At 35.4% G+C, this 12,383-nt stretch overlaps 1 protein-coding gene across 10 annotated transcripts in view; it reads left to right on the forward strand.

Moving 5' to 3' along the window:
* Positions 1–12,383, forward strand: part of CTPS2 (CTP synthase 2) — a 158,264-nt gene that overhangs the window by 115,052 nt on the left and 30,829 nt on the right. For 6 of the 10 annotated variants that reach the window (XM_087966983.1, XM_087966978.1, XM_087966980.1 and 3 more), the window contains one exon: positions 6,261–6,353. In XM_087966983.1, coding sequence (XP_087823109.1) covers positions 6,261–6,353 — 93 coding nt within the window. Of the gene's footprint in view, positions 1–6,260; positions 6,358–8,069; positions 9,155–12,383 lie in introns of those variants that run through there. The other 4 variants (XM_087966982.1, XM_026674963.2, XM_026674964.2 and 1 more) reach the window with 3 other exon arrangements.

A 12,383-nucleotide genomic window follows, 5' to 3' on the forward strand; every position in this document is an offset into this window, starting at 1 on the left:
ATCCAGGAACTCTTCACCATCATTTCCTCCCCTACCTTTTCTTTAAATATGGTTGGGGCATTTCACACTATTATTTTCCAAGATTGCCTATGGATTTTATTTACTGAGATGCTATTGGTCACTATGCTAGTTTCCCAGTTAATTCATTTAACAACATTTTAAAGAATCAGACTTGAAAATAAAAGAACTAAGAAGACAAAACTGCAAATAAAAGGCTATTGCAAGAATCTAATTTTTTTTTTTATCGTAATGGCTTTTTGGGAAAAAAAATAGAAGTCTTTATATCTGCAGAATCTAATGCTTTCTCTCTCACATAGTCCTTTTCTATATTCATAGTTCCAGATGGTTTCCTGCCACTGAGTAAGAACAAGTAATCTGAATGGGACAGAAAGTAATTAATTATGCATTTAAGAGATGAGCCAGGAAAGATTCCTGAAATCCATTGTTCCAGTGAATTTAGTTTCTTAGAAGATACTTCCCATTTTGTGACAGCAATAATAGTTCTGGATATTGCAAAGGAACTCTGGTAAATAGAAAGTTAGATTAATTACTGAATTATCGAGAACTTAATACATAATAAGTAACAACTATTATTGCAGTTTGTTGCTTCTTTGTTTTGTTCTTTGGTACATGGCTAAAATAAAGTTTACTTCCATTCTTTTTATTACATTTCTATATTATTGAGTTTGATAATTAGAAATGGTCAGTGGCTGATACTGTAAAACTGAGGTACTATTGAAAAGAAATGCAGGGTAAAAAGTGAGTGCTCTGTGTGAATGAGGGAGAGAGACAAAGTAATGGATTGTATGGGTGTATTTTAAGAAATGTCTCCAACCTGCTGCCTTCAAGTGTATAGTTTTCCTGTCCTGTAATTCACAATCATAATGTCATAATTTATAAGAATTATGGGACGTGTTCTAGACAGACTTGATTTAGGAACATCAATCCAAACTATTATCGTACACATTCAGTGCAATGCAGTGATAAAATATTGAATGTGCCATTGAAAATTAATTCCTACTTTTTTATTTCCAGAGTGTTTTGCATATTTATATCAGATATTGTAGCATATTAGCATTTCCTCAGGATAGTATACTACACATTCATCTTAGATGAATCAATAAGAGAAGTTGTTACAGCAATAGGAACTAATTCTGAATCATTTCGGCTTTTATAATTTATTTGAATAATATTTAAAGAAGACTGTCACATTATTTTTGAGTACCTTTTAATTTTCATGCAATATGGAGAATTGTTTCATAACATTAATATTTATTTCACGCTTCCTGGGTACATTCAGAAAGAAGTAAGTACAATATTAGTTCTACTAATTAAAATACAGTTTGATCATATTGCAACAAGTGCTTAAGAATTAATTGCTTATTAACAAACTGATTAATTTTGTTTGAAATTCCTTTTTTTATGACAAAGTAAAGTAGCACAGGATTTCTATCTCAAAGCCATAAAATATAATTCATATTTGTTTCAGTTGTTGGCTTATTTTTGAGAGAACAGTTTGGGTAAAAGGGTAAATCAGGAAAACATAAACTCAGAGATTGAGAACCATTTTGGGTCTATCAAAGCAGACTGCATCCCTTATGTAAATGTACTGTTGTTTTTGCATTCTGTACTATAAGAAAGTTCTGGTGTTGTAATATATTGTCCTTGTGCTTTTTATGCATTGTTTATGCTCTCTTTTTCAAGCAGGCTGCTAAATACAAAAATATGTACTGTGGAATGCATGGGCATTTTAGACATTGCTGTGCTGTTAGGGTTTCAGTCTGCATCCATTATATAATATATTATATATAAAATTTTGATTATAATCATATAATCAGAATGACTTTAAATTTAAATTAATTAAAATTAATTATGTGTGTGTGTATAATTGCAAAAACCTAATACATACTAAAAAAAGAACGAATAGAAAGATGTAATGAAATATGCAAGAAAAAATAAAAAAGAGTAAGAATATAATAAAATAAAATAAATATATAAAGTGACTTCCAACTTTCATCACAACTGTAGTCAGATTTAATGATGCTTCACCCCCTCCAAGATTACATTTATCTCTTCATTCCATATCCCATCTCTTATTTATAAACAAATCCATGAACATCACCTTTCCAGCCCTCCTGTGACCAGAAAGTTCATAAATGCTTGCCAAAAGTAACAATATATTTTGTTTTAGCCTTGACAAACGAACCAACTTCCACATGCTATTTTCCTGAGTTCCTCAAGATTTAACAAGCCTCATTTATAAAGCCAATAAGAAAAAGTTATCTAGATCACTTTCTTGGTTTGTCATTTGTAGTTCCCTTTTAAATTATAAACTCTCAGGCAACTTCTTTGTAGATCCAGTGAAATAGCCTTTTCTTAGTCATTCACTTGGCCTATAAATTATACACCCACTTTTGATATGATTTTTATCTAGTCAGATAAAAATTGTTCTACATTTGTCAGTTCTTCAGTGACATATTTTGGACATGGTTTATTTACAGACATCATTATTGACATTGTTGATATTGTAGCTACTATTTTCTGATTCAGTCTCCTTCAACATTTTCATTTTTAGTACATTTTGAAACATTTTGCAGGTTTATAAATCTTTCCTCTGTCTTTGGTCCCCTTTGGTATAGAGTTTTTAAAATCATGAAATTAATTATCTTTGTTTTGTCTTATAAAAAACAAAATACAATCTATTTCCCACAAACAGCTTTTTGCCCTTTATAATTAATTCCTAATGCCTTTGTTTGCTGGTTGATAACCATGATTATATTTTATTATAGTCATCAACCACCCAATAAAAGCATTAGTATTAATTATATTTCAAAATTTTATTGCAAAATTGTTATTATTCCAATTTTATCTGGACCCTTAGTCCTTTTCAAACTTTCTAAGATCAAAAACTTATTTAGCTTTTCAGTGTTTATTTCATATTCTTTACATTCTTTAGCTTATGATTAATTTTTTATTTCATTCAGGATTAAAGGTAAATTGATGTGGCATTTTCAAACTTGTCAGTCTGAAAGTCTCTAATAGCTTAGAAATAGTTAATGAGCAATTTCCAAAAATGATTAGAAAGTGAGGTTTGCAAACTTAGCATCCTTTAAAAATCTCTACCAGACTTTTAAAGAAAGACAAAAAGACAAAAAGACAAAAAAGTCTTTTGCAGATGAGCAAGATGTCTAATCCTATCTTGTCCTGGTGCTCAAACCTGCAGAAAATCACTATCCTATGGTCTTCTTATGAAGAGCAGCCATCTGGAGCACACGTGGGTGATCTCCAGTCCTCTCCTTCTCCATAAAGAAGGTCTCTGTAATATATTGTGTTATTGTTGTAGCCAGGGTAGCAAAATGCTGTTGCTATTTTGTTATTTAAAAATGTTCTTAATAGTTGCTTTCATTGTTTACAGTTTGAATTTTATTTTATTTTGATTAATTGATTATAAGTCATCTTATCAATGTCAGTTCTTAGCAGCCACATAGATTTTCTCCCTAACCTGGTTCTTCGGGTTGTCAAGTGGTACACATTGGCACTGTGAGTCCATTCACCTTGTTCTGGTGTCCTCTGCTTTTTCTTTCTACTCTGTCACAGGGGTGGGCTGCCCAGTTGCTAGGTGAGCGTGGCCATGGTGGGCATGGCCTAGTCAGCCTCCTGCACCACCCTGGGAGTGAAAACGAGCCATGGGGGGCATTTTCACCCTCCCTGGGCTCCGGAGGCTCTCTGGAGGCTGGAACCATTTCCGGCCTTCCGGAACTTCTGGGAGGTCTGTTTTTTGCCCTCCCTGGGCTCCAGAGACTTTCCTCGAGTCTCTGGGAGAGCGAAAACGTACTCCAAAACTTTCAGGAGGCCCATTTTTTGCCCTCCCTGAGCCTCCACACGAACCCTGCACTTACCTGCGATCCAAAATGGGCTGCATAGAGACTCTTGGGATGGACGTGGTTGAGTGATCAGGGCCTGCCAGGGGTGGGATTTGCTGGTTTGCCGAACTGGCCATAAAATTAACAACCGGTTCACCTGAACTGGTGCAAAGTGGTAGCAGCCCACCCCTGCTCTGTCAGAACCTTCTCTAGAGAGCTAGGACTTTGCATAATGTGTTTTAAGTAGGATCATTTGAGCCTACTCATTTATGCCTTGTGTGACAACTCTGGGTTAATTCATTGGATAATATATTAGTTTGTTTTCTTGACAATCCATTTACATTTTTTCGGGGTTTTCTCCAACAGAAAATTTCAACAGCATTACTATCCTGCTTCTTCAAAGTATAACTTCAATATATTAATTAACAACTGTACCATAGGTTTGCCAACAGAGTAAAGTGTTACACCTACTATAGGACAAGAAAGCAACAACTTGGGAGCTTATTTTGACTAACCCTAACCTTAAATCTCTTGTACTACATTTAAAATATTGTCAGTTTTGTTGAATTGGAACACAGCTTACCTTAAAAGTTCTATTGTAGTACTCTGAGTATAATTATTTAATTTGGAAATCAGAACACAGCTGTTTGTTTATTTCACGCAAACAGAGTCTGTATTAGTGGTTGTAGTTCTTATTATGATTACTAGAAAAATAATTTCAGGAAAATTTTAATTTGGAAATAAAATATTTTGAGCAAGTTTATATTTTTGCTAAGGATTTTTTTTCTCATAGTCTTTCATCTTATTGATTATTTTCACTGTTGTCTGATATATATTGCATTCAAGGCTACATATCAAGATTATGTTCACACAAGATACTAAAAATATGCTAAATATTCTGAACATTGAGCCACACTTATCTGGATTCACATATCATGCAAGTCATAAAGAACAGTATACAAGCCATAGTGATTGAATTGGTATAATACATAAAACCACATGCTATATTCATTGTTATTTCCTTGATTTGTCCTTGACATATATTTTCAATAAATATTAAGATACTAAGAAGAGAAAAGGTAGCAGTAAAACATTACTACACACACCAAGAAATCCATTTAGGTTTCTCTGATCCAGCAAGATTTTTAAAAAACCTTTACGTTCTAAAGCAGTGTTTCTCAGACTTGGCAACTGATTTGAAATTCTGGGAGTCAAAATCTACACATCTTAAACAGTGTTTGAGAAACACTGCAGTAGCCAATCTGAATCGGTCACTAGGACCAGAGGTTTTATCTTCTGAGCTTTCGGACTCATGTGAAAACACTATTTTAAGTAGCAATAGCACTTAGCTTCATAGTGCTTTATACCAGGGATCCCCAACCTTTTTGACGCTGCGGCCCGGTGCCGGCATCAGCTGGGCGCGCGGCCCGGTACCGGCATCAACTGGGTGCCGCCATCTTTTGCGAAAAAGTGCTTCCGGTGACCTCACCGGAAGCACTCAAAAAGATAAGCGGCGCCAGCCTCGTGAGCTTTTCGGGTAGAAATGGCTTTCTACCCGAAAAGCTCACGAGCAGGCGCATGCCGCCATATTTTTGATGAAAAAGTGCTTCCGTGAGCTTTCTACCGGAAAAGCTCACCGAAGCACTTTTACCAAAAAGATGGCGGCGCCCAGCAACCAGCGACCCGGTAAGAGTTGTTCATGGACCGCTATTGGTCCGTGGACCGCTATTGGTCCGCGGACCGGCGGTTGGGGACCCCTGCTTTATACCACTTCATAGTGCTTTACAGCCCTCTCTAAGCGGTTTACAGAGTCATCATATTGCCCCCAACAATTTGGGTTCTCATTTTACCCACCTTGGAAAAATGGAAGATTGAGTCAACCTTGGATTGAACTGCTGGCAGTCAGCAGAGTTAGCCTGCAATACTGCATTCTAAGACTGTGCAACCACGGCTCTTAAAACAGAGTGGCTTTGCTGATTTATCTTACTATAAAAAATATTAAAGCAATTTCTTCATATCAAATTCTTTGGATGAAAATAGAGTCAATTCAGCTAACCGCATTGTTTATGAACTATTATTTCCTGTGATTAATATTCTATATTTTGGTAATTTAATCACATGGTTACAGAATGAAGTTTTTATTATTCTTGGGGTAACAAACATGCCTTCCAAAGGAAGACAGATGATGAAATGAGTACTGTGTAATTACCCTAAGGACTGAATCAAGCTGAAGCTAAGTATTTTTAAGCACCATTGATTTCAATGAGAGAGTTAGTTGATTTAATTCTTGCATCAATATGAACAAATCTGAAAAAAACCATAATGCTGACTGCTTTTGCAATGAGAGAAATAGATGTGAAAATTGGATTCTTAAATCACTTATTCTTTTTTGTTTAGTGACAGTTACAGTGACCTGAGCGAAGAGGGTTTTCCAGAAAAAGAAACAAGCTTAACATATTCAGGAATGCAAGAAAAGTATAGAGAAGACAGGTAAGCCTATTCCATTTTCTCCACTCTCAAACAATGACTTGTTCCAGAATTTTTCTCCAGGCAGTAGAAGGAGAAATTTCTTGACAGTGAGAGTTGTCTTCAGAACTTGTGGGTTCTGAAGCCTCACTGAAACCTCATTGGAGGTTTTTAAGAAAAGATTGGACAACTATTTGTCTGAAATGGTATAGGGTCTCCTGCCTGAGTAGGAGGTTGAATTAGAAGACCTTCCTACTTGGTTATTTTGTTATTTCTAAATATATGATTTACCAATTCTGTTAATTCATATACCCCTTCTACTAAAAGCAAAAACACATTTAATTCATGTTTAATTTCATTTTCCAATTTCATGTTAAACATGGCTACTGATTTATCTTCACAGAGAAAAAAATTAATTATTCCTAAACAGGAATGGTGTAATCACTCACTTTTAGATTGTTTCAGCAAAGAAAAGCACAACATAAATACAATAAATAAGCATTTCTTGTCAAATCAGTGTAGTGCTTTTTGTTACAGAACCATATTTTCCAATTTCTAAAATCCAAATTGTCTAGTTGAAGTAAACTCAGAGAAATGTTTGTGATTTGGGAAATCAAATTGCTAAATAGATATCTTAAAGCTCAAGGTACTAACGCCAGGGGCGGGCTGCTGGGGATTTGCAGCGGTTCGGGAGATCCTCTAGCTAAGATTCTGCACAGTTCGGAGAACCCCCAAATCCCACTCTTGGCTGGCCCTGCCCACCCTTCCCCTCTCCTCCCAGGAGTCCCTATGTGGCCCATTTTGGATGCGGGTAAGTGCAGGCCGTGTGCGGAGATTCGGGGAAGGTGAAAAACGGGCCTTCCAGAAGTTCAAGAAGGGCAGAAAGGGACCCATTTCCGGCTTCCAGAGAACCTCCAAAGCCTGGGGAGGCTGTTTTTGCCCTCCCGGAGCCTCGAGGAAAGCCTCCTGAGCCCGGGGAGGGCAAAAATGCCCCCCCCCACCGTGGTGCAGGAGGCTGACTAGACCACGCCCACCATGGCCATGCCCACCCAGCAGAGAACCCATTGCTAAAAATTTTGAAGCCCACCCCTGACTAATGCTATCCGTTTAATCTCCAGCAGTTTAAAAAAAAACATAGATTTTCCTAAGTTGTCCTTGTTGAAGATAATATTGCAAAGTCTACCAGTGTCCCATTGGTCCCCTACTAAACACAGTCACCATGAAATAACAGATGACTCTCCCTGCTTTAAGTATTTATGTCTGTTTGCTTTTTTTTTTGTCTGTTTGGGGATGTGCACAGTCCAAATAATGCTTCTTTTCCAGTCTACACTGTCAGTACAAGATGATAGAAACAAAATTTTTGGCCATCCATATGCTGCTTGGGACAACATCTCTGACCAATATGAACTTCCCCTTCCCTCCCCTTTTTCTTTTTTCTCTTTCCTCTCTCCTCCCTTCTCTCCAAATGACACCTGCTTTGTTTCTAAACAGAGCAATCAATTTGTTGGTTAGTATTCCAAAATAACCTCCCCTTTCTTTTGATACACTAGAAAATGTACTGATAGAATATATTTTTCTTTGTTTTAAGTTTGATGCTGTTAGCTGGCTTTCTAAAAAGGATATTATTATTTCAAAATTAATTTATGTTTAATTCAATGGAAGTAGAATTGCATCAAACACGCATGCACGCACACACACACAAAATCTATTTTCCCTTATGTTCCTCTTCTCTTCTTTCAGACTCAAGTAGACTGCAAATCTGTACAAGTCTACTCCTAAGCTATCTCTGTTGACTCAAAGATAATGGATATAGAACTGCAACTCAGAAATGCTTTGTAAATGTTGACCTATATTTTTTAGGTTTTAAGAGGCCCAGGTATTTTCACAACTTTGTATTTTCTAGCTAGAATTATTCTTGCTACTGCATTTCACATTCTGTCATATTGAAATCACAACCTCAAAGCAGCCTAAACGGTTGCCTATTCCCTATGCCAGCAATAGGAAGAATCAAATGATTCCTACAGTTGAAATGTTTTGAAGATCATATAAATTTTACATCAAAAACTAGGCGGACAACATGAACCTGTCATATTTAGTAGTGCGATTGGTGGGTCTGGCAGAGAGTGTCTGATGACATAATTTCTATTCCAATGTTTCTCTTCCATTTCAAAGGCAAAAGTTTTATTTATGGGCTAACTATAGAAATATTAATTGCAGATGCAGATAAGGTGTTGCATAATCATCATTTTTAAACCTTTTCTTTTAGCAAGATTAAAAAAAAAGAAGCAGAAGGAAAAAAAACATAATTTGAAAAAGCCATTCCAAAGAAGAAAAACTGATTAAATTGGAGAAGATGTGCAGCTCTCCCTGTGTTCTTGACAATGTTTCTGCTGCCTCAGTGAAAAAATTAATTTCATTTCAACATTATTACTCTCTCTAAACTGCATAAAGTCCACCTTATGTTCCCTCATGATTTCAAGTGAATTGTTAGCTTTGTGCTACGATTTAGTGGTAAGGAGGGCATCAGAATTCTATCAACTTATTTCTGGATCATTTAAAACAAAATTTTTAAGCTGCAGTCGGAAGGATGTTTGATGCATTATAACTTTTTTCATAAGTAATGGTTATTATATATGTCATTATGTGCACATTTCTGTAAATATTTCTTCCTGGATAGAGCTAATGTTGGTGTAATGATACAGTGATCCAAGATAATGAGCTGACAAAGAACAGTTTGGCTTAAGAACTAATCTTCACTACAGATTCAGCCCCAGTCCTCTGACATGTGCAAGGACTAATGAGAAATAAAAATAAATATAAATCTGTCTAGTCTGTTTACTTCGTCTTCTTGTTTCTCACTTCCCCAGACTGCTGTAGGATTGAAAAAGAGCCTGCTTTTTCTATGGACAAAATAAGCCAACCTATAACAAAACTCAATATTTCATTTCTTAGTCTCTGGCCACCCCTCTTTTTCAGTGGAAGAAAAAAATCCTTTCTTTTTGAGAATCTAAATGGCTGGAAGGAAAAGCAATTACTTTTTTGAGGGCAGGGAATATGTAGGAAACTTTGAATAAAAAGGGTAAGAAATGTATGTTGTTTTCATCCTCCAGGTTTCTTAAAAGGCTTAGATAGAAACAATTACTAAAAAGTACTTTCTTTGGGCACATTCCTCTAGCCATTTTCATATATATATGAAGTAATATGCACCAATCTGCAGAAAAGATTGGTGCATGCTACTTGTATGCAGTTTATATTTTTTGTCAATGTATCTGCTGGATTAAAGGAGAACCATTGCCTCATTAGCACTTTGCAATATGTCTTTAGAGACTTTGTCTCTAGCCTGACAATGACAATTTTACATCATTTTCTTTAAAAGGAGAAAAAAAATACTTCCCAGACTAAAAACAGTATGTTTTATTTTTCCATGTTAAAAGAGTGTTCTCCAGAAGAGACATTTGACAGGAATATACTCTAATTTGGTGTTTTGAAATGATTTTCCATTATCCAAGTAATATGCTAATATATATTAAGATCTACAGATTTCACTATACCTGTCCCCCACCCCCATGGGTTAAAATATATACTCTTTATATTTATTTAATGGTGCTGGTATAATGTGCCTTGAAAGTTAATTGATAGTTAGATGATTGTATCTCATCTAACTATGAGAATTATGATGATTACCATCGAAAGTATGCCAGGTTTTTCTTAGGTACTTTGCTCTTGTTTCTTCTTTTTTTTAATAAAGTTTTATTTGGGTTTTCACACATACAAAATACAAGTAAAACATCTTTTTTGAAAATAGCATGGTCCCGAGTTGAACTTCTTTATACAGACACAAAACTCAATTTTATGCTCCTTTTTGTATTCTATTCCATATCTTATACTATTTTACATTTTCTATATAGTTTTTCCCCTCTTTTAATTTTCTCAATTTTATTTTGATTATCTCATCTCAATTCAAATCATTATATTTATACTTTTGTCTGTTCTGTTTCAATTTCATATTATCTTTTCTCATTAAACAAATTTTCTCCTGTAGTTACTAATTGGAGTATGACACCTTTATATCTTTTAATTACATCCATTCAACTCTTATTTAAACTTCAATATATACCTTAAGTTTATGACCTTCAATATAATACATAATACATAACTTCCAATCGAATTCTGCTTGGCACATTCTTATAATACACACTATATTCTTTTAAAAAAAGAAAGAAAGATTGTAAATATATGTAATTATAAACCCTCATTCCATTCCAGTTCAGTTCTATCATTAATAATCATTAAAATCTTAACATCTTTAACACTTCTTTTCAATTAAATATCATACTTCCTTAAAAACACATATAATCTCCATAATTAATTTTCCCTTATTTCTCTTCACATATGTTTTATAAATCATTAAATATACCTTTTGTTATATTTATTTATTGACAAGCATTCCACTGAATTACGATAGCTATTTTATCAGACATTTTAATCATACATTGTTTCATATTTTCTAAAATTATTTCTGCTTCTAATATAACCATACTATCTTATGTACCTTTGCAGAATCCCTTTTTCCATTAAGTTTTCACCCATTATCTCTAAATAGGCCTTGTTTCTCTACATTTTGCTCTGTCCTTTATAACTTCTTTTCCTTTCTTTCTTCCCTCTCATCTTCTCCCTCCCCTTTTACCCCCTTGTCTCTCTAGTTCTAATCCTCTCTTCTGCATTTCCCTCTTCTGTTGCTTTCTGATTTTATACTTATTTTTCACTCTATTTTTGGGAGAGTTGTTTTTCCAATCTTAAACTTTCCATTCTCTTTCCCCCTTTCCTTCCCCCCATCTAAGATTACTTGTTCATTAAAGATGGCTTCTTCTTTGTCGCAATCTTCTTGTTCTGCAGGCATTTCTTGTTGTTTCTCATAATTCCAAATCTCCATTTCTAAAAACTGAAATACGAAGCCAAAAGAACCTATCCCTTCTTGTGCATCTTCTTTGTACTTTTTAAGTTCCATTTTCAGTTCTTCTAAAAGTGGAGCCATTTTAAACAGTTTTAAACAACCACCCGATTGATTTTAGTCATTCAAAACAATAACCAAGAATCCAGAAATCATCAAATAATCCAGATAGTCCCGAGTTATATCTTATTATTCCTTTTTCGACTTTCTCTTCCTAGGGTTTTTGTTGCAATATTTCAGTTAGAATGTATCTTTTGGAAGTCTTGTTGAGATTTTGCTGTAAGTTCTTTTTTAATTCCAGGCAGTCTCCTCTCTTCCAGATCCTACCCTTTTATTCTTTTTCTCTCCTTTCCTGTTTTCAAAAGCTTTTAATTATCCAGAAATCTTTATTATCCCTTTGACCTTTTATTTTCAGCATTAAATGCTTATTGATGTCAAAGTGGATTTTTTTCCAATTTCTTGCTTAAGTCTCTTAGCTGTCAGTATAGGAAAAGGAGAAAACCAAATCTTTTCCCTTTTCTCTCTCCTTCACAGCTTAAAAATCTTCTTAGGGAACAATGTTATTGTTTTTCAACAGTTTCAATTCCAGGGTACCTTATTTGTTGCTCTTGCTGTTTGACCCGGTCAACCAAAACTTTCTCTTCTTATCTTCCTCCTGCACATTCTTTTCCGGTCGAGTTCTTCTTTGTGGTGGCCATTTCTGACCACCGCTGCAACCGCCTTCAGGAAAGGGAGTAATGGCCAGCTAGGGAGGAGAGATGTGGCTCTCCTCAACCCTGTTGGCAGTCTCCCCACTCTTCACCACCTCTACGGGGTGGCTTAGCCCTGAAACCAGCCGGCTCGGGGCGCTCCAGCGGCGAGCACGGATCGAAGCCTCGCAGAGACGAGGTTTCGGTCTGTCGCTGAAGAAGCTCAAACCGGAAGTCCACTTTGTTCTTGTTTTTATAATTCATTTTATATAAATGCAGAGTTTACCTGAAGAAAAAAAGTGAAATATAGAAGTCTCAAGTTCTCAGTTGTATGGGTCGGAGAATCCAAAGCGTGGGCTGTCTCCTTCTTCCTTGCTTAAAGATGGAATCAATCAAAGTTTAGTCCAGCCCCCT

This window comes from Notechis scutatus, chromosome 5 (assembly GCF_049901735.1).
Source record: "Notechis scutatus isolate UNSWTSFEM ecotype Mainland chromosome 5, rNotScu1.2, whole genome shotgun sequence".
NCBI lineage: Eukaryota > Metazoa > Chordata > Lepidosauria > Squamata > Elapidae > Notechis > Notechis scutatus.